This window comes from Triplophysa rosa, linkage group LG14 (genome assembly GCF_024868665.1).
Source record: "Triplophysa rosa linkage group LG14, Trosa_1v2, whole genome shotgun sequence".
NCBI classification, from domain to species: domain Eukaryota; kingdom Metazoa; phylum Chordata; class Actinopteri; order Cypriniformes; family Nemacheilidae; genus Triplophysa; species Triplophysa rosa.
The window spans coordinates 16372888-16396938 of record NC_079903.1 but is presented as its reverse complement, the minus strand read 5'-3'; the positions used below and the strand labels follow the sequence as shown (position 1 = coordinate 16396938).

Sequence of the window (24051 nt, the reverse complement as noted above, 5' to 3'; positions counted from 1 at the left end):
TCCAAGCACATGCACCTGGTCAAACCACATTCTGAATCTTTAAAAGGCTTGAAAAGCAAACTCATGCCCTTACAAACACAGTGATCAGATGCATACCATGGTATTTTGACATAGTACATACTACTGAATAGTTGTATTATCAAAGTATTTACATTTCAAGGTATTCCAGTATTTGTACAATTACAGACTGTAATGTGAGATGATCATGCTTTAGATATCGGCACACATCTCTACAAGCTTTATCTTGGTTTTTTTGACAACCGTGTCTCCTGCTCTGCAAGCTAGGCAACCAGTTTAACACAAAGTCTCCTACTTTCGCTTTCATCTCATCTTACACAGTATGGATCTCTGACACGCAATTGTGCCCCAACGATCTTCTCCCACAGGGACCTTTACAAAGTACACATGTGAAAACAGTAATGCTCCAAGGCAAAACACTCATTTAATAATTGTACCTTCGGGGAGTTTTATCTGTTTGATTCAAATATTTTTTTTTGAAGTACAGTACGGGTTAATCAAAAGTTTATCAATGTACAGGTTATTGGATGCATGCAAAAAATGTCCACATGTGTTTTCATATAGTGACACAAATTTCCTTATATACAGTACTACATGTACTGTATGTACCTTTAATACATAATAAAATTTGTATTAACAAAAAATATTTTAATGTATATATTTTAGAACTGAAACAGTAATGTTAAATAGACCGGTCATGTTTTGATTAGAAGTAGTGCTAAAGGCAGAACATCCCTCCTCCAGGACTCTTGGCCTCTTTCGTTGCATTAGGCAATGAGGATAATACCATTTGTGGACAGTCTGCAGGCAGCGCTTTCAACACACATAAATAATGTCCCAATTGCACTGATGCGAAGCGCTTGTTCTTTAATCAACTGCACAGAAACGGTATCCTAGAAAAAAGGTCTAATACATAAAAGACCATTCGTTTCCTGAGTCTATTGAAGAAGCAGACGTAAGCGTTTCAAAAGAAAACCAACTAAAAGGAAAAAGACGATTCCTTATATAATGTTCAGCCACTATCAGCTAATGTTAAGCATTATGTAACGTAAAAACAGTAATATCTCAAAACTGGACCAACTAGCTTTAATAATTAAGCTCTCTTTCATTTGAAACAGCCTTTGCATCAGGAACAACTCAAATCTGACCTTCCCATAACTTAGAGTTTCATAATAAACTTGTGGTTTCATACACAGACACACACATCATGTCTATGTAAAAACAAAGATGAAAATGGATACTCCTCACTGGTCTGATTGAGAACAGAGCTTTTGATTCGCTTGCAAGTTCTTTCTTGACCCCGTACTGCACCGTGACCCTTGACTACTCTGAACTTTGATTTCGTGAAAAGTGTTCTTGGAAACTCTGACTAATCCTATGACCCTTACAACATGATCTACCCACCATAGCTGTAGGTTGTTCTGGGAAATGTTATGCTATTTAAACTGTGCCTACTCATTATTCTTTTTCTAAAAAATTATTTTCCATCCAATGATAAAAAAAGGTAATGACTTTTAAAATATGGATAACTTGAATCAAATGAATCAAGACCACTACTCAATGTGTGCTGAACGTCAGCATGAAATCTGAAAGCTTAACTAAAGTCTTTGAACATCACAGACACTTGCCTTTAGTGATGACGGGGTAACTCACCTTGGTGGTATCATCATGTGACCGCTGGTAGCGTTTCCAGCGGCAACCGTAGATCCCGGTCAGACATGACAAACACAACTGTCTCTCATAGACCTGTAGAGGTTGGTGCTTCACCATGCTCCTTCAATCCAGTCTCCAGCCCACCTCACTATCATCCCAGTGACGGCCAAAGACCCTGCAGAGACACAGCAACACAAACAACACTGCATAAACAAACAGCACATTAGCATTACTGCCATGTGATGCTAAAATAGCTGACACACCCATAAATCATATAAGGGGAGGTGAGGAGGACTAAGAGTCTTTTGAATCTGTTTAATAATTTATAATTATAGACGGTTTCAAAGCAACAACATAAACAAACGTTACTGCACATGCACGCTTTTGTAGCCCAAACTTAACTCCCGGTACACATCTGCAAAGAATAGAGTCCCCGCTAGTTATTTCTGATAACAAGCGAAAGAAAAAACAAGTAAACTACATTAGCTAGCAAGTTAAAAGTATGTCTAGTCAGTTTTATTTTGGGAAGAATCGTTATTTGGCTAAACTTAAATACGTTTACACGACCCATTCAAGAACTTGTTTATTTAATACAGTAAATAAACAATAATAATCAACTAATTGTTTCTTTAATACAATTATTATTCAATAAAATAGGAATACAAATTAATATTAATTAAATAAATATATAAATAGTTACATTATTAGGCACTAGCCAGACTGATCAGCAAACACAGACAGGAAGTTAACTTCGGGCCAGGCGTGTACATCCGATGAAACCGTCTACAGCGACTTCTAAACCTGACAGCCACACAATTTTGTTTGTCTGTCTGCTTGACAGTCATCTGCCAGTAAAACTCTACTGTCCCCTTCAACACTCATGTCTGTCTGATGCCAAATTTGCAGAATCCCTCTAGTAATCATTACTGAATTTCTCAAGAGTCAATTCACATTCCTGCTGTCTCAGCTCAGACATTTTCTACTGCTTATCAGTCACTGCGGGAGAGGGACTAAACCTCTTATCTTGCAAACCAGGGCGTCTACGGAATCAGCCAAAACATTGTCATGTAATTACAGAGCTCTTTCCTTAACATAAATAAGAAATGAGGAAATACAAAAATACAGGAAATGCAAGCGCAAAAACCTTTTCACATATTTTTTGTCGAAGTAAAAAATGAGTAGGAAAAAAAACACACCAGGCTTGCCTCACAGGAGGGTCACCAAATTCATGGTACATAATATCTCCTTATAGCTCATCTGCCTATCTGCTAAATGAAGCATTGCTGTGTGGGCCCAAATGGTAATGAGGGACATCAGGCAGAGAACAGAGACCCCCAGCAGCCTTTGCAGTGCACTGGTGAGAGGCGTATCCGGTTATTAATCTACCCAGCAGGGCAATGGGTGTTAGTTCCGTCATCAGGGCTTCATGTAAATGTCACAGAACCCTCCTACATGTTAAGAAAACACTATTGCTGCGTTCACACCAAATCGCGTTCCTATTACTATATTACTCGTGGGAATAGTTCGTTATTTTCACGCGAGTGATGCGTAAAACATTGCGCGACAAGGAGTGTCTTCACACGTCCGGACGTGTTAAACAGTAGGAATTTCTCGCTCAAGTTGAAATTTTTCAACTTGCAAAGAAAATGCCACTGATGCGAGTTCACATCTATTCACGTCTTTGCATTGACTTTGTATGCAAGCCGCTTTGGATAAAAGCATCTGCTAAATGAATGTATGTAATTTACTTGCGCAAAACACTGCGTAAAAGAGTAAATAATTTGTTATTTTTAAGGTCCTACTTTGGTTTATGGAGTGTCCAACAACAAGTTTACGTACATACACGGTGTAAAAACACTTTAATTTTATAATAATAGGCAGTTATTTACCTTACTTCTTGACTGACTCTCAAATGATTCGTTCGGCGATTCATCTGTCTAATACCCTCCTTTCTGTCAGCCTACTCTGATCTGATTGGTCAGATGGTCTACTCTGCTGTGATTGGTCTACCGCGTGCAGTGTCGCATATGGAACGTAGGCGGGCATTACACGTAGTGACGCAAATCCGACCCGGAACTGAAATTAGAACGACAGACGACTTGTTTCCGTGATTCAGAGTCGGCTCCTTTTTTCACAAGCCAATAACTTTGTTATTCATTCACTTTCGGCTTTACAGCTTGGCAGACTGCTTACATTCACACACAGCAACATTACACACAGCATGAAATGTAATTTTAAGGACATTGTAATATTTACTCTTTAATCAGTCTACACCGGACGTGGCGCTGCGCGACATGACACGATAAAAGACAATAGAACCAATTATAATTTTACATTTTGTCCACACTGGATGGGGCGCGACCGGTTGCATCTGGTGTAGACACGGTGTAAGACATCTGAAGGGAATAAAACTTACATTCACACAGAGGTTGTGAAACGTCTCCATTTTCTTTCATTTCAAAAAGAACAAACCTGCAATGACCTACAATGAAGGTCAGGGGAGACACTGTTGTGTAAGCATCGGCTAATCTGTTTTAGCAAAAACAAGGCCACATGTCCTTCCAAGGTAATTGTGTAAACAAAAAGATATGAAAAAGCTCAAAATGCATTTTCAAGGTTGTACTAATTATGACCAAATGACAAAATGTGTGCTTTAAATGTGTTTTGTGTTAATAAAACGTAAATTGGCTGTAAATTCTTGCTAACTGAGGACAAGCAGATGTTACTGCACGCCCATGCTGAGGACAGAATCCATTTAGAAGAACTGCTGAATAATTCAGCACCTCCTACTGTAGATTTACTGCTGGGTTTGTGGCACATCTAAAAGTAACAGTAATCTGAAGAGCCGGTGGGATCATTTCAGGGCTAATTTGATCTGGCCGCACACTAAAACACAGGTGAAAGGATAGATTACAGCACAGTCTCAACAGAATGTAGAAAGAATCAGAGCAATGAGCATTCATTGTGGGAAGTTCACACATTTATACTGTTATAAAGCACACATGCAAAACACTCTGTGTACACAAAATAAAAATAAATCATTGTGCATTGTGTATATTTAATAAACCCGTCCAAACATTAGATGGCTCAGGTTTATAAAGTCAATAATGCTGGAGGTCACAATAATTATGATTAGTCACTGTTATTATGAACCGGTGATGAAATACAGTCGTCAGCTGTTCTTCGTCTCAACTGATCCTTCAGAAAATGAAAACATGCTAACATTTTTAATAGACAGACACTGGTGAAAGTCTACACAACCTTGTACTTTTACCAGCTCTCTTAGTAATCATCAGGTTCTTCAGAAGGAACTAAGATTCACTTTTAGACATTGCAAATGAAATTGTGGGTTTAAAATTTACATCTACTGATCCGAGCAACAGTAAACGATGAACAAAATTGTCTGAATGTCTTTCATCAAGAGACACAAAGTCACAGCATTTCCCATAATCCTAATTTTAATGCGAGCTAGTTCACTCAGAAATGGGCAAGTTTAGGAACATTATTCTCCTTTCTGCTGCCTCATTTCCTATTTCCTGAAAACAGTGTCAAGCAGTCTCCATTAGGGGAAACAATTCAGCAATTTAAGTCTTAAGCAACTTAAAGCAGAAGAGACAGGAGGTCTCTTTCCTTAGCCTACGGCAAAAACACAGTATCAATGAAACATTCAGTGATCTTAAAGGCGAAGTTCTTGAAAATCAACAGCCACTAGCGTTGTATTATAGTTTTGCAACGAATCTCCCTTTCGAAGTACGACAGTGGCCGCAACAGTAAAAAAAGATGTCGTCTACTGAGACAGCGGATAGCAGTGATACAAGCAACGATGTTTCTTTACAAAGGTAAGGCAATATATTAACGTAATTAATCATTTAACATGTATTCTATTGCAAAAGTTACTGTTACAATTTTATAATTAGATATATTTCTTGCGAGCTATCTAGTACACGCTGAGAGTAGTGAAGTAACTAAAGTTAGCTAATCGTAAATAACAACGCTGTTCAAAGCGTTTGATCTGACAGCGACATAGGCAGTTGGGTGTAAGTTAGTAGACGTTTGTCTCCCCCTTTGTAAAGTCAGGAACAACCGGAGTACGTACCGCAGGGACAGAAGAACATTATTATTCGGAGGTTATATGGCCATTTGTATAAAATGCTAACGTTATCGTTTCAACAAAACAGTTGTTTGGTAAACATTGAAAAAGTGGAAACATTGAAAATGTTGAATTATCTTACCAGTCTAGCAGAAAACAGGCAACTTCGGCGTCGCCTTGAAAACATTTGTTTTTCAACAGTGCCTTCCATCTGGTAATAGATACACCGATGTTTATCCTGGATTTCTGCCGCCGTTTGTCTCTAATTCGTCTGGCAGCATCACGTTTGCGCTTCTTTGATGACAGAGATTCACGCTCTGTCGGCTCTTGTGCACAATACGCATGGTCCTCCATTTTATCAAAACTTCTAAGACAGAACAATCAATTGCTTCAGCTAGACGACGACTACTCCTCCTCCTCTCTGTACTACGACTTACTACTTTGTGCATCTTCAATTCAGTGATGAAGCAAGCTGCGTCTAAAAAATCACACGAAGAAGACCAACATATACGAAACGCGCTCTGTTTGTCCGTTAGAGCTTACTGTACAAAACATGGCTGCGCAACATAACAAATTCCATGTAGATAGGCCCGCTCCCTATGTAGATACAACTGGTTTATTCTAAGGTAAGAAAAACTTAACTTTTCATTACGTAAGGTTTTTATCAGAGGTGGACGAAGTACACAACTTCCTTACTTGAGTGAAAGTACAGATACTACTGGTCAAATATTACTCCACTACAAGTAAAAGTTGTAAAGACAGATTCTTACTTGAGTAAAAGTACAGAAGTACGTGCTTTTAAAAGTACTCAAGTATTAAAAGTACATTTCCTTTATGTCAGTTGTGCATTGTTTTATTGTCGTATACCTTATGCCTCTGAAGCAACCTACTGAATACACTGAGTAGCGCACAGTATCAGTTGTATTAAAGGAGTAGTTCACTTCAAAATTTGCCCCCATTGACTTTCCATAGTAGTTTTTATTCCTACTATGGAAAGTCAATGGGGGCAAATTTTGCAGTGAGCAACTCCTTTAAGAGCTTTATATGTTTAGCACAAATATGTTTCGTTTAGATATAATCCTGTATGATCATTTAGCCTAATTATCATCATTAGCCCCCTAGGCCTATATGTATTTATGAGCAGTGTTCTTTTATTTTGTATATTCCCTTAACCAGTTTTAGCAGCAATTTACCAGTAAGTAGTAAGGTTCTTGTAAAGTGTAGAAGCCACGTGTTTGTTGGATTTATTACCATTTGTATTACCATAATTTAACTACAAACATAAACTATAGCTAGTATAATGAAACTATGGTATTTTTAGTTGCTGTGGTTTTACTAAAGATTATTAATTGGAGTATGGTTCCTATATATAGAAAATGGTAAATTTGTGGATACTGTGGTTTTACTGCAAATACCATCACTGCTGAAAAAAAAACAATGATTTTTTAATTAGAATGAGATTTTTAAATTAAATTCCTCTTTGTAGTGTTTTGGGTTTTATTCCAATAAGATTTACCATCCCACCAATAGAATCCATCACATACAAGTAGACAACAAGTATCCATAGTACAATTCCCATTATAACCATTAAATCCATTACATTTTATGTTGTATTTTGGGCAGGATTCTATTGTTTTTATACAGCTATACAGGAATACTTCAACTATAGTTACTTCAGTAAAAACATCATTCATTTTCCAAATCGCTTTAAATGATATAGCAGCAGATCAGAAGTTAACGCACACGTGTAGCTCAAGGTGTATGTGATGCTTATTTACCGTTTAGCCGTTATGCCGATCATTTTCATCACAATGTTTCAACGATCTTTGACTGATCGTAACCCACAGATGATTACACCACACTTTAACATGTGCCTTTTTCGTCTTTTAATGGTCTATTTGCCTTTTTAGAGCGCTATCAATGGTGTAGCAGCGCCAACGTTTACATTAGTTTAGCGGGGAAGATCCCAGAGTTGCCAGATTTGCGTTAAAAAAATCTGCAAATTTACTTCGTTACTGTCCACCTCTGGTTTTTATACACATCTAAAGACACAGTTTTGTATGTTATATTGCATTTCTGTTAATAGATCATACAAAACATTCCGCATTGTACCTTTAAGCAGAAAGGAAGCTAAATCAGAGATGATCTACATCCAGTGTCTTGAATGTTTTAAATACATGGAACAGGATACAAGTGAGTTTACGTCCTGAAGACAAACAAGGCTGTGAGCCATTACTAAAGATGTCAGTGTACCAGGGTCAAAGAAATAACAAGGGCTTCTCAAACTGATGCACTACAAATTACTGCCATTGCTCTCTGACAAGTGAGGAGACAATTGCGGAAAATGACAAATATAGAGTCTTTGCTGAAGGGAAAGGTGGCAGACGTTAAGCTATTATTCTGTGGCAAGAGATGCCAAAGCTGATCAATTTACAGGATTATAAAAAACTTTTTTTCTCAACAGGACACGTTTCACACTCTTAAAGGGATAGTTCACCCAAAAATGAAAATTCTTTCATAATTAACTTACCCTCTTGTCATTTCAAACCTGTATGACTTTCTTCCGCAGAACACAAAAGATGCTATTTTGAAGAATGTTTTTGTGTCTACTAGAGATGTACCGATTGACCGGTCAGAGACCGGAATCGGACGGTTTTTCAAATGATCTGCAGGGACTGGTGACCTGCCGGTCAGTCTCACGTCTTGCCGATTCCAAGCCGATCTTCTGTTTCCCGCGACGTTTGTACTCGCATGTGGGTCCACCGTACCGCGAGTCTCTGCTGACTGACACGCATCTCTCATATCCACTGACTGCACTGTGTATGCTAACAGTGATGCTAAAAAACTCTGACACATGCTAAACTCATGTTGAAGTCGTTCACTCTGTGTAACAGTAAAACCAACGCAAATTCCATTAAACCGGATTGCTTTTCTTACGTTAAACTTTCTTAAGTCATTTTAAGCTAAAATGAACTAACCCACTTCTTTTAATACTACAGACCCAAGATAAAGACAATTTATTTTACATTTCAGAAAATAAAGCAATGTTAGTGTCATGAACAGGAACAGACAAGAATAAAGTTAAAGTACTAATTTATTTATAGGCTTGTAATCTTAGACTTTTGTGAGACGAGTACAAAAGAAAAAAGGGTCAATTAAGTGACATATGTTTAGTTACCTGTATTATTTCTATAAAAATATTTTTTTTAGTCACAGAGTTCTTCAATTTAAGAGTTGTTTAGGTGAGAGAAGATCCTGTAATTTAATGAAGCTTTGAGAACTGCATTTAGGGAAATTTGGGGAAATTGTAATGTTCAATAATTTGTCTTATGAAAATCAAATTTGTTATTATGAAAAAATTCGCATTGAAGAAAAGTAAATACGGTTTTATATATACTGTCAATTAGTTTGTGGATAGCAAACTGGAATCGCCAGGTTTCACTTATAATAAAATTGGAAACCGGAATCGGCCAAGAAAATTGCATCTCTAGTCTATACAATAGAAGTGAATGGGGGCCAGTGCTGTTCGGTTACCAACTTTCTTCAAAATATCTTCTTTTCTGTTTTGCAGAAGAAAGAAAGTCTTTTAAAATGACAAGTGAGTAAATGATGACAGAATTTTCAACTATCACTTTAAGCTTGCCTTCAGATTAGGGGTGGGATGTTTGACAAATAATTCACCTACTTATGCACTAAAAGTATGTGCTGTTTTTGTTATGGAAAAGTATATACATTTTAGTAAGTAGCAAAACTGTATACACGCACTGGGACATACTAATGCAAAACGGAAGTGGACATTGTTGCCTAGACGACAATATGATAATGAACTGCCACAAGCCTCAAAATACATCTCTTCTTTGCACTTAGGTATTTATTTATTCATTATTTCATATGTAATGTTTACTGTATACTTACTGTACATTTATTAATTTAGCGAAGCATCTTTTATTTAATTTTATTAATGTAGTGGAGCGTCACTAAACTCCGCCCTCTCGCAGTGAGTTGTGGGTAATATCAGCCGTTAAGTGTCCATGGAATCACACTTCGAATTTTCAACGAAAACAGTAGACCATCGGGGTACTTTGAGAATACTCATGTCAGCACACTACCAGGGCGCTAGACTGCGACCAAAATGGTCGCAAATGCAATCGTTTTTTTGGGGGTGTGCAAGGTCAAATTTCACCCGGTCGAATTGGTGCAAGTGCGTAAAACGAATTTTTGCCCCGCCATAGATTTATTTGAATATTTAATGTGATTTATTGGTGAATGTCGCGCTTGTGATAAGTGCAGGAAAGAGCGAGCAGAGAGCTCGTGCACTCCCTCTGTCTCCAAACTAAAGACAAAAAGTGTGTGTTTGCTCTTTGACTTCATTGCGAATTGGAACACAGCAATGGTATCATAATGTTATTTCACGATAATAATATACCACAATATAGATTCAATTGTGGGTCCTCTTGACCTGTTTGTTTATCTTTCTCCTTTTTTCTGTGTCACACAGGAAACCCTTGGCCATTTATTTACATACCACGGTATACACAAAATAGAAAAGCTGTTGGTTGACATTGTAAAAAATAAAGGACTTTTTTGTTCTGTTTTTACATAAAAATATAGCAAGTGCTTAAAGAAAAAATCAGGTTAATGTCCAAGGAGTCTGTCACAAAGTATATCACCTATGTATTTTACTGTTACTGTTCTCAATCTCTTTGAAGATATCAACCAATGCATCTTTATTACCGGGGGAAGGGTACAGTAATGACACTCTGTCATGACCTGACAGGTTGTTTGTTAGCAGGTTGTTTGTTCATCTTCCTCCCAATTGAACTCAATCCAATGCTGCGCCAGCATCTCCACTATACCTCCCTCTCAGCTAAAGATATTCCAGGCGTCTGTTTACTTAAAAAGGCCAAATCCCTAGCAAGAAACCTCCCTTATAACGAGGGGAGTGTTACCTCACAGATTTAGACCGATTGTCCTAAAACATTTCAGTCTGGAATTTACAATGACCACACAGAGTTCAGACTTGACGCCATCCAATGTAGACATAAATGAAGGAATGGAAGACCATCCAACTACAATTTGCAATTTTGTGTTCTGTTTTATTCAAAAGTAAAAAAAATATACACACAAAATTGAATGGTCTAGTCTTTAGCAACTCTTATGTTGTTCACCCACATTTGGAACATGAATATTAGGGACACCCTCAGAAAATTATTTCATTTAAATTCTAATGTTGGCTGTTGAATTTGGAATTTGACAACATGGCTATAATTTTTACACCACTACAACAACACCAAAAGGGACACCACACTGACCCAACAAAACTCAACAACCACTGGCATTTGGTGGACCAATATTAATCCAGTCCACATCCAGTATCCATAACACACACAAGAGATTGATGTCTCAATGGTATCGAAAACAGCATTATAACAAAAAACTATTGATCCTCACACAGTTATTGCTGTGTGCATTGACCTTAGGCTTCTTGAATAAAACTCTATCCAAGCAAATATTACAAAGGAAAAACAGCTCAAGCTCAATTAGGTTTATTCTTGGTGACAGAAATTGACAAAAACACGCATGTCTGTTTGATTTCAGACATCGATCAATTTTATCCAAGAAAGGTGTTATGCACCAACTTCAGCACAGCCTGCTCTGAATGCTAATGCACAGCAAAATGCTGATGTGGAAATCTCTTAATTCAAGGGTTGTAAAATGCAGACATAGCACAAAATTACTGATGTGTATTTATATAATGTTTGGTAACCCTTATAAAGCTGTGGGCAAATATAACAGACAAACAAACAGACAATGTCTACAACCAAGTCATTACATGTTTGTCAAGACAAAGACATTGGAAATAAGCCAATAGATAATGCTTAAGAATTACATTCTACTGCAACAATGTGACTGCTGTGAAAATGTATAAACAAAAAAAAACAAAGAAAGAACTGTTTGCAAGCGTTAAAAACTGAAATCATTAGACAGACAAACTTCAAGCATGAAGAATTAATTATTGATCGGCTTTGCACGCTAATGGGCTCTTAGGAAAAACAAAATAGCTGTTTTCCTACAAAATAATTGAATATGTCATTCCCATTCATTTCTTATGCAAGAGGTTGATGGAAATGCTCGGTGGATTTTAACACTGAAGCACAGTTTATTATCGGTACATCTTCTAACAGTCTCCACCATCTAAATTAATTACAGGCTGGTTTATGGACACATGCTTGGTGCCACATTTCTCTCATAAATAATTGAAAACAAATATGCATCTCATTTCCTGTCATGAAATGACAAATAGACAGTCAGTTAATAATGGCTACCATAATCTCAGAGAACAACTTAAGAACCTGCCTTGTACTGCAAGTTTCCTTATTCGTTTTTCATTCACTGAAGGTATTTATCCTCTTGGGTAGACAGATCAAGCACACAGTTTTCATCTCCTCCTCCAGGCCAAGGACAGAACATCTCAGTAGAAAAAAAATCTGCAGAATGCTGAGCCACGGGAACTTGAAGGAAGGCCTTATGCTGATTGATCGGCACCGTACTAGATTTGGGATAAATATAGCTCCTCTATTGTGTAAGCCAAGGTAGCCCTGAACACAGGTGTTAGATGCTCGGTCATCGTTTTACCTGCTGTCTCTTTAGAAGACACACACTGTCAAGACCCAACAGGGAAAGTTTTGTAACACCATTAGTTTAACCAATTAGAAATTAGCGACAGGGTTTAAATCGCTATCGTACAGGGCCACCACAGCCCTGAGGTGACAGCAGAAGCTGTAAGTCTCATAAGTAAATTACATTTAACAAGATTTCACTTGCAATCATGTTAATGGATCAGACAATAAAACACTTTAAAGCTTACACAATAAGGACCATATATGGCATATGCTGTATATTACTATGGTAATATCACACAAGATTGAAACATTTTTCAATATTTCTATTACTTTTACACAGCACCCCATATAAAATTACAGTTTAAGGATAGATTTATGAATTTAAGGCACACAGAACAAAATTAAACATTTAGAAATGCGTTACTCCCTACAATATAGTTTGCCTTTACCCTCATGTATTTGTTTATAAATATATTAAAGGAACAGTTCACCCAAAAATGAAAATTCAAGTTGTTCCAAATCTGTATAAATTACTTTGTTCTGATGAACACAGAGAAAAATATTTGGAAGAATGCTTATAACCAAACAGTTCTTGGCCACTATTGACTTCCATAGTAGGAAAAATTGCTTTATAAATGTCTTTGTTCTGTTGACACAAAAGAATATTTTTTTTTTATAGGAAAGCATTCTAGGGCACTTTTGACAACCATTGTCATTTGTCCTACTATGGTAGTCAATGGTGGCTAAGAACTGTTTGGTTACAAGCATTCTTCCAAATATCTTTCTGTGTTCATCAGAACAAAGACATTTTTAACAGATTTGGAATAACTCGAGGGTGGGTATGATAACAGAATTTAATTTTTGGGTGAACTGTCCCTTTAAAGAGTAAATATTCCTTGATTTTTAAGGTCCTATTTTGGTTTATGTAGTGTCCAACAACAATTTTACGTACATACAAGGTGTTTTCTTACCTTACTTCTTGACTGACTATCAAATGATTTGTTCGACGAATAATGTGTCTAATCCCCCCTTTCCGCCAGCCTACTCTGATCTGATTGGTCAGATGGTATAGTCTGCTGTGATTGGTCTACCGCGAATGAGGCTCACGAGCTACAGTGTTTGGGGGAGAAGAGTGAAGTTTTCATGGGCAGTCCTAGCAAAACGTAGGCGGGAACTATATGTAGTGATGTAAATCCGAGGCGGTTCGCGAATCGGATGAGGGCACGACTCGTTTGCGTGATTCAGAGTCGACTCTAGGGGTGGGCGATCTGACGATCTTAAATCTCGATCGATCTTGAAGGCGTTGTCAATCCACTTTTTAACGGAATCGCGAGGATCATGATCTTGTCTGTCATCTAAAATAAGAGGTGTGTTCGACATCATTCAGCGCTGCACAGACCCATTGGCGTATGACATTGAAGCACAGCGAGAGCAGAGAGCTCTGTATGCTTTCGAATCATTCTCGCTGTGCTGCAAGGTCTCACAGTTTTGCAAGTGAATGTGCATTAGACAGAGTGTCTTGTTTGTGTGAAGTGTGTTTGTCATTGTGCTTGTTTTTGCGTGACGTTAAACGATGGCGCACCGCTAATTTACTCAGTTTTAGTCTGTTTTGCGATTGAAACTCATTTCCAGGCTGCATTGAGTCCATATAGCCTATAACTAGAGCCCTATGATTTCCGTGATGCGGACACGGAATCCTGCTATTAATCTGTCATCTGCCGGTTCTGCGTGTGTGAGTGAATGTGTTGCATAGTGTAACATGCTACACGCGTGACGTTCATGGAATTGTATGTGTCTCACTGTATGAGGATGTAAACATCGTGTCCAGAGTTGCCCTGAGAGTTTATTTCAGGTGCATTTAACTGTTTTCACTGTTTGAGAAAAACTATCGTCACTGAACTACACACGTCAAAATAGAACACAGGTTAACCTAAACGCTCAAATGAAAAAAAAACTGTAGCGTTCTATAGTATTTGCTATAGCAAATTGTGGTATTCTTGTTGTAAATTGATCAACTGTAGAATACTTTAATATTTACTATAGTAAGGTTCAAAAATACTATATATTATCTAGGAATTTCACTGCATTTTAATATAGGCCTAGTAAATACTATAGGATAGCCTACTACAGTATTTTTTATATGGACAAATATATTACTATTGTATAGTAAAAAAGGACAACACAGAACAATAAAAAATGGGTAAACTAAAAATAACATGGCCCTAATTGATCCATTTGTATATAACATTAATGTCCTTTGTTGTTAACCAGTCTATTTATGTGATGATCTGCATTTGTGTTTTTTAAAGATGATAACAGATGTTTATACTTGTGCTACCTGTACAACTGTTTGGCCTGTGCTACAAAACTTTACACCTCTGTAGCAACAGTGCTCTGTGCAAAAAAAGTTCAAGTACAGCCCTGTATTTCAATTCAGATCGTGGATCGAGATTCTTTGTTATGAGATTCTATCGTGATATGCTTATTTGGGACGATCGCCCAGCCCTAGTCGACTCCCTTTTTCCAAGCCAATAACTTTGTTAGTTTTGCAGACTGCTCACATTCACACACGGCAAGATTACACACTGCATGAAATTAGGGCTGTGCAATTAATCGAAAATTAATTGTAATCGTCAATTTTGGCTTCAACAATTACAAAAACAAAATAATCGAGGTAAAACGATTATTGTGCCACATTCCATTTTGCAAGGATCCTCTCTTTTCTCGTGGTATAAATCCACAGCGCACCCCCTTCTTTTACAGTGGTTCAGCTGTGCTATTTCTTTACATTTATTTTTCAATTGAATTCACAGTTTAAAAGCAAAGTTATTTATTTTCTATGTTGTTTTAAAAGTTAATGAGTAATCGTGTTAAATAATCGGGATCTCAATATTGGCCAAAATAATCGTGATTATGTTTTTTGTCATAATCGAGCAGCCCTACATGAAATGTAATTTACATTATCTCGTAATATGTACTCTTCAATTCCAATATTTTTTTTAAAGTTACAGATACTCATTGGCAAATGGTGAATATGACAGTTGTTTCACGACCTTAGCAAAGAATTTATTAAAATAAACATTATTAACAGCCCTGCGACAACTGATACAACACATTTCGCACAAACCAACCACCTACAATTTACACTTCTAATGCCTATCAGTGTAATTATAAGAGTTACAATAGAGACTGGAGACACTCTATGATTCTGGATGTCACAGGGATGAGACCGGCTCGGTGTCTGTGGACGCAGAATATTTTAGTTACTTTCTGGCACTACTTAAAAGCAGCAGGCGGTGTTATCGGAGTACAAAAAAAGGTAAAAAAAACAAACCAAAACAACACAACTGACAAAGCAAGGATGTCATTTGCTCAAGGACATTTGTTTTAAAAATGAACTGCAGCTGCTCTTTTAGAGGTCGATATTTACAGTCACAATTGCTGTTCTTCCATTTTGCAATACTACAATTCTTTTTCCAAAATAACTAGCATGGACAAATATGGTCAGTTCCCAACAGTCAAATAAGCTCTCTCTGTCTCTCTCTTACATTGCTTTAGCAGGGCTGTATAGTGCGACATATATAAATCGGTCTGTTCAACTAATAAATTTAATAGTGTAGCACGTGTGCAACACAGTTTGACAGGTGCATTAGACAGAGTCTTTGTGTGAAGTGTGTTTGTCGTTGTGCTTGTTCGTGTGTGAGGTTAACTAAGGCCCGATTCACATTTCGCATCTAAAACCGTGTGACTGTGAATCAGGCCTAATGGCGCACCACTATTTATTTTCATCTTGCGATTAAAACTTGTTTTCCGGCTGCATCGAGTCCATTGATCTAGAGCCCCATGATCTGTGCGATGTGGGAAAACACGAAAGCAGAATTCTACTATTTTAAATATCTGCTTGTTCTGCGTGTCTATGAGTGAATTAGTTGCACACTTTAACATGTTACCAGCGTGACACTCGTGGATTTGTATGTATCTTACTATACAAGGACATGAACTTCATCCACAGAGTTGTTCCAAGTTTATTTTACGAGCGTTTCACTGTTTGTGTGAAGCCACTGTCAAACAAGCTGAAGATCAAGTGTCTTCGCGACCACCCGCCAAAATAAAAGTCAGATTAATTTGAACCAGATGATAAAATAATTAACTTAGTAAATTTATAAACTGTAGTAAACACTATAGTATACTTTAGTATATTTGATCATTACTATACTTAATATTATAGTACACAAGAATTTTACTGCAGTCTACTGTAGTAAATACTATAGTATACAGTATTTTTATGGAGATATGTGATTAGAGCATTGAAAATGCAAAACTCAGAAAAATTAAAAAGGAAAAACGAATTTGGTTAAACTAAAAATGATATGGCCCTAATTTATCCATTTATATAAAGTTAATGTCCTCTTTATGTGATGACCTGCACTTGTGCTTTTTAAAACATTATAACAGACATATACTTGTGCATAAACTGTTTGGCCTGTGCTACAAAACTTTAAAACTCTGTAGCACCGGTGCTATGTGCAAAAAAGTTAACGTACAGCCCTGTTTAGCTTACGTCAGGCAACATGGTTTTAATTATAGGCAAGCGAGAAGCACAAGAACCACCAGGCATCCAAACTCACCCCATACATCACGGTGCTGATGTAGAAAACCAACGTTTTTAAAAGATCAACTGTGGCTAATTCAATCCCCCATCATTTATTCAATAAAGTAATGGAGCTAAAGACATCACATCACTCAGGGATGCTCTGTAAATAATCATTCTTTCCCAGCCAACTAATAGACTGACTGTAAATCTTCTTTCTTTGGTTAGAATTCACTCCTACACTACACTTCTCCCGGTTGTGTTACGAAGGCTGTATCATCTTCGTCCAAAACACACTTTATACAAGTACGTCCAAAACACACTTTATACAAGTAAACACAAACGTGGAATATCTTTGGAGACTAAAAAATCCATTATGATGTATGCATGTATGAAACGCCATGTGACAAAAATGAAAGACTTGACTCCTCCTCCACACAAGGGACAGATCACAACTAACAACAAACCAGGATAAACATACTGTGCTCAGATGGCTTTACTCTGTCCAAACAGAGAGATGCTGGGCTTGGCATGTTTTCCATCCAGCTGAACCCACTGCCCCTCTTGAATGCTAATGCTGAACGCACAAGATTGGTCTAAAAACAAATCGGAAAACAAACTCTAGTGATGAAGTCCAGGGGACTGGTGAGATGAATTTTGTTTTCTGCACCGGACTTTAATCATACAGTAGGTGCTGATACATTTCTCTGAACAGCACCTGACAAAGGCATGCAGGGCATGCAGACATACTGTAGGTCTTTATAGACTTAACTCTTTCAAGACCTTAAAGGAGTCATATTGCACAGCTAAAACGAATATTATTGTTTGTTTTAGATGTAACGCAATGTGTATACACCATTTAAAGTTTAAAAAACGTTGCATTTTCCACATACCGTGCATGTTTGTATCTCCTCTTTGCCCCGCCTCTCTGAAACGTGCAGATTTTTTACAAAGCTCATCGCTCTGAAAAGCGAGGTGTGCTATGATTGGCCAGTTCACCAGTGCGTAGTGATTGGTCAAATACTGCAAGCATTTCACGGAAATGTAACGCCTCTTACCATATTCGGAACATCAGGTTCCAAAGCAATTGTACTGACAAGGCGATACAATGAGATTTACAATTACGCCCACCTTAACTACGTGTAGATTTGGGCGGTCTTAGTCAAATCATGTTACGAAGTTACGTAGATTCGCCGGGGTGTGGTGACACGAGGCGTTTCAGGCAAGTCTGGTTGAGCATTCGCTTTTAGATAGAATTCATCTTTTGTTCCCACACTTTCATTTGTGCAATTTTACGTGTCTAATACATCCATGGGCAACTTATAACACACCAAAAACACAGAAAAACACGTACTTCCGCCATATGACCCCTTTAAACCCTGAGGCAGTAAGCACAGGTTCCATGATCTGTCAGGCTACAGGGAATGCGCAGCCAATGCACATAGTGGGCGGCTTTGAACATGCGCCTCAAGAATCACATTGGCCATGCAGTGTTTAGTGTGATGCAATGGTTCTCAACTGGTTTTGCTTCAGACCTGACCCAGATTTTACACACATCACTTTGCAAAAAGGTTTACATTTACAATTAAATGTATGCATGCTACCTTAAGCAAATGACAGTATAATAAAGCTACTCGTTTGATCAGTTTCATGCTCCACGCAGCTAGTAATAACTGGCACAAAACACATGGTGGTTGCCTGGCACAAACCATGTTTATATTCATTTTACGTTTTATGTAGCTTGTGCCACCAGCCCCTAGTTTCAAAGCATGCTCATTGCCCAATCAAATGCCGTTTCTTAATAGGGTGCATGTCATTTGGTCCATTAATGATGTAACACTGAGCATTGCGTCCCAAAATCTCCTCCATTATTCCTTGACATGTGGGAGGGGGGTGTGGACTAACCATAGACAGCACATGGCTCAACTCTCACAAGTCTGACAATAATAAGAGGTCACCTCACAGCATCACCATTAGTCAAAAGTGCCCCATCATTCGTCTCTTATGATAAGGACAGATAATTTAACGTTACACCCTCCATGCTTGATTAACGGAGACCCTGTTTCCTTAGAGATGGGCAGCAGTGATTCTTTTTATAGTCGGCTAACAGATGCTTTCTCTTAAATGCTTTTAGAGGGCAACAAGGCAGTATAAATTCAAGCAGAGTTTATTCACTGATGTGTATGACACTTTTGTGACAGCAATTACATAAGAGGAGGCTTATGATTTTAAAAAGAAAAACAGCTCATAAAGTTATATTGGTAGTGGCAACACAAAGGTCTTTCAACATGAATAAAATACTAATGGACATATGTGAGTCCCTTACTTTGAATACCTTGCATAATACATTAATAACTATCAGGTCAAAGGGCAACCCTTAGCTGAGCATATCTGATGTACATTATGATTGTACAGATTCAACAATCTGATTTTTGAATTCACCAAAGCAGAATATTTTCCTTAATCAACATCTTTTGTTGGACATGCAGCAACATTCCTATTCACCAATCTTTTATTAATCAGGACCCACGCACTGTTAGGAATGCAGTAAGATTTTGAGATAGTTATGGATACGGTTGGTTACTCCAAGAGTAAGGGTTTTGATTCAGGACTATGCCTGGCTTGGTTAAAGCACATTGTGCCATATGCTTGCATTATACAGAGGGAGAAGCAGATGCGCTCATGTCACGAACGGGCGTAAGCGTGCCAGGTGTAGGGAAACAAACAATACAATCCTGTTTACAAAATCTGTACAAGTCAATGTGGACTTGTATTCAAACTGCTATATAAAACATTCAGTACATTTCCTGCACATCATAAAGGCATTTAGGATCAAGATTTGAATTTCAAAATGTGTCAACAATTGGCTAATATTCAAACTATTGATACTTCACCCAAAAATGAAAATTCTGTTTTTTTACTCACCTCCGAGTTGTTCCAAATGTGTATAAATTTCTTTGTTCTGATGAACATGGAGAAAGATATTTGGAATCATGCTTATAACCAAACAGATCTCAACACCCATTGACTCCCATAGTAGAAAAATACTTGTTTGTTCTGTTGAACACAAATTAAGACATTTTGAAGAATGTAGGACAGCAAACAGTTCTGGGGCACTTTTGACTACCATTGTTTTTTTTCTTACAATGGTAGTCAATGGGTGTTGAGATCTCATTTGGGTGAAGTATCCCTCTAAACGAAGGCCCTTATATTAATACAATACAGTTATCATTCAGTGGTTTGTTTACCATCAAAATAGTGTATCTATTTATCATTTAAACGAAAGAGCACCCCTTGCGAAAATAAACCGTGGTTTTACAACATTAACCACAGTTAAACAAATTTACAACTGTCTCGCCATAGTTCAACCTGGAATTTGTAGCAAAACTATGTTAATACAAACGGTAATCAAATCCGGGAACAAAACCATAGCTGTTACAGTTTTACTACAATAAAACCATAGATTTTAAACTCATTTTCTTACCCTCTCTAGACGCGTTTGCCTTCTAGTGTTTCAGCAGGTGAAGTTTGAGTAACGTTTCCTCTAACGTTACGCGTCTCTTCCACACCTATAACGGGACAGGTAACCCTCAACCGACACAAGCACTCAGTCGATGAATATTTAAAAAGTATAAGAGAATATAAAAAAATACTGGCTCCCAAATGCGAGATGCGACTGAAGAAACAATAAAAAGTATCTGAAGTATAAAAATGCTGTTTATTTGCTCTGCTTTTTGGCTCTTTATGTTGACAGCAAACGATGTACCTGGTCACGCGCTTATGGCAGTAAGTGTGGTACTGAGAGAGACGGTAGCAGCACTACCGATTGGTTATGGGCGGGGTTGATAAATTATGGGCGTGGCCAACTGGTGCTCTGTCTTATTGTGCTCCCTACTGTCCAATATGAAAAACGTTTTTGCTCCCTACTGTCCAATGTTTTTTATTTGTTTGCATATTTACATTATTAAACAAATTGCATAGTTAATTCTGGCATTCTATTCATTTTTTTACATTTTATAATTTTACATTAAAATATAAATGACATTTAAAAGATTCCTCAGCTGTGCAGGTAGTGGTAGCTAACACTGCATTAAATAGCTAGATATGTAGATGTATTTTTGGACTGTTGAGCTTTTGTCAGCATGTAGTTTAAGGTGTAACACATTTTTAAACTTTAAGTTAGATGCTATAGTTCTTACATCACAGACACAAACAAACTTCAGTGCTCCTCAGCAGTGTGAGTAATTGTGTGTGGGTACGTTTGCCTAGGTTGCAGGATAATTGCTTCCCCTGACATTTCAGCCCCTGTAAAAAATCTAATGGACACCTATCATCTGTTATTCACTGCACCCAACTTCTCATTTATCTCTAAACTCCACTGTAAAAATAGTCTGAGAGCAAGTAGTGAATACTAAGTCACTGCTTTTACGTTACACAAATAAGTTGAAAATCTAAGCATTGTCACTTCCTGAACAGATTCTAACTTGTAACATTTTGATACAGTTGAGTGTTGGTCAACTTGAGTTGACTCATTAGATTACATGTACTCTAGATAGTGGATGTTATTTCCAACATAGTATAACTCACTAGGAAACAGATAAACATTTTGAGAAAATATTTGGACTCCACGGATACAACATGAGGCCTCTCAAATACCAAACAACTCAGCCCTGCCAGTACCATTACAAAGCTGACGGATTGCTGCTCTCTAATGTGACACATATGTGGTTATGAGGAATTTTCCCCTTCTATGACCTTCTTATTTGTGGAAATGCGTGCACCTTTACTCATCATATAAGAGTCATGAAAGGTCTCTAAAAGTGCCGTTTTATACAAATGTCTGCTAAAAGGAACATACACAAAAGGTTCAATTTGTATTTTTAAAAAGTCGTAATTTCATTTTGAAAACCAGGGTAAAATGCAAGAAACTAATTGTCTACAGAAGCCAATGGCTGTATGACACAACTGCTTTCTTTGTTCGCCATCTAGTGGTCGACGCTAAAAAATACGTTTTCAGTTTTATAACTTTGTTCCGAATACAACGGCGAAGTTATCTAAATAATTACCTTTGAAACAGGATTAACACCTCGAGAACTTCATTGTGGCCTCAATTAGTAAGAGTGACCGAGGGCACTGTCAATTTCTCCTTATCCACTCCTGTTCATTAATGCAACAGACTAAAGCCATAGGCCACTGGCCACTGGAGGGCACTGCTTCTCATACGGTCAAAAACTTTTCTATTTAATTATGACAGAGACAAAATCATGTTTATGATCTAATGCACAACTGAACCGAGGCACCAGGTTATTTAAGTTACTGGCGCGATTAGAATATAGTTTTTAAGTCTTTAAGGTTTAATATGTAGACCACATCAGTCTATACAGCATGTATGTACTGCTGTGTAGATCTCCTTGGTGTATCAACTTTAGTCACAAATGTCTCTTAAATTTGGTAGGACAAATAGAAACGAGATAATTGTTAAAGCATTAAGGGGCTGTTTCCCAGACAAGGATATCTTAAAACGGGACTAGGCCTTAGTTAAATAAGGATATTTAAGTGCCAGCCAGATAACAACATTACTTGTGTGCATCTTGAGACAAAACAATGGCACTGGTATATTTAAGATATGTCAGGACAATATATTTTTAGTTAAGACAGGTCAAACTTTCATTTTAATCTAGTTTTAATACTTGTCTGTGAAACAGAGCATAAGAGTTTAAAGCTGTAGGCAGAATGTAGATGGTATTTGTGAAATAATCTGGATTTGGGTAAATTTGATAAAAATCATTTTTGATAACTTTTTTTATATCTTCAATAATATTGACTTTTGTGAGTTTGTGATTGTTGAGATCTCTTCTGAATTTGTAACGGGGACATTTGTGAGATTTTTGGGTCTCTATTTAATCTCATTGAAATTACTGAGATATTTACTAAACCTCATTTGTGATTCGTCTTTCTTATGGGAGACTTGACAAGGCCATTGCAAGAATGTATAGGGCCTGGGGTTAAACGGGTAGCTCCTCTAGTGTAAAAGTATGTTTAATAGGATCCCATCTGTGCTCAAGTTATGTAAGAGATTGCTTTTATTTGTTTTTTAGCTTTCATTTCTTTAATTTTTCTAACGTCATACATCTTTTTATCTTGTAAATGCCTCGCTCCTTGCAAGCACATATGATCAGTTGAGAAATCCGGCCGTCTTACAATAAATGTTTATTTCTCTATTTTAAAAAACTAAGAGGCTTTAGGGTCAGATCAACTAAGAAGAAATAATTGATTTGTGCAATGCAGTTAAATTACCATTACTAGAATGAACTTGGAAAAGGTAAAGCCTGAAGTAAATAAATCTGTTTTATACAAACAGTTTTGCTTGCAATGGATTAGATTGATCTAACTACAGTTTCTTATTTCACTGTTTTAATAAATAAAAACAAATGCACGTGCAATGCAGCACAAAGTTACATCAGCATATAAGAAGTAACCCTGTCTTACATCATATGTTTAGCACAGCCCCTCTGCAGTCCCCTTAGCTCTGCCCATAATTCACTTATTTGTGTAGATTTTCTGAGGTTCCTTAAGCACATTTAGGCAGATGTTTGCATTTCACACTTGTGTAAATCTGACACTTGCAGGACTGAAGAGCTGGAGGAACTGAGCTGTTTAAGAAGATTCTCCTGTAAACACCAGATTGTCATTAACAGCAGTGGTGCATGTTTGAGAAGCACATACCACATACCACAACAAAGGTGGTCAATGAACAAAACCCCCATTCTTGTGTCTTTCAAACATGTAGAACTCTATGTAACAGAAATTCAGTTACTTAAAGGAAACTTTTATCTTTTATTAAAAAAGAGTCATGACAGCTTTGTTTTTATTAATAGGTTCAGATTTTTGAAGATTAACATGAAAATGGTTTTGTGTTTAATGCTTTTATTAATATTTTTTAAGTTATGCATATTTTTGGATGCATAACTCAAGTATGAGTGGGGGTTGAGGTTTTGGCTATTCTTACATAACAAGTTGCCTAAAGAAAAACGTGAATATGTATCTTAGACCAAAAGATTTAACAAAAATCATGC

The 24051-nt window shown here is 37.2% G+C and overlaps 1 protein-coding gene across 4 annotated transcripts in view; it reads right to left on the bottom strand.

Moving 5' to 3' along the window:
• Positions 1–20763, bottom strand: part of gdpd5b (glycerophosphodiester phosphodiesterase domain containing 5b) — a 40813-nt gene extending 20050 nt beyond the window's left edge. For all 4 annotated transcript variants that reach the window (XR_008964291.1, XR_008964290.1, XM_057350864.1 and 1 more), the window contains exons 1-2: positions 20460–20763; positions 1672–1846 (exon numbers count right to left, since the gene is read on the bottom strand). Coding sequence is in view for 2 of the 4 variants with exons in the window: in XM_057350864.1 (XP_057206847.1) it covers positions 1672–1788 (117 nt within the window). In the remaining 2 variants the exon portion in view is untranslated. The remainder of the gene's footprint in view (positions 1–1671; positions 1847–20459) is intronic.
• Between the last annotated feature and the right edge of the window lie 3288 nt (positions 20764–24051).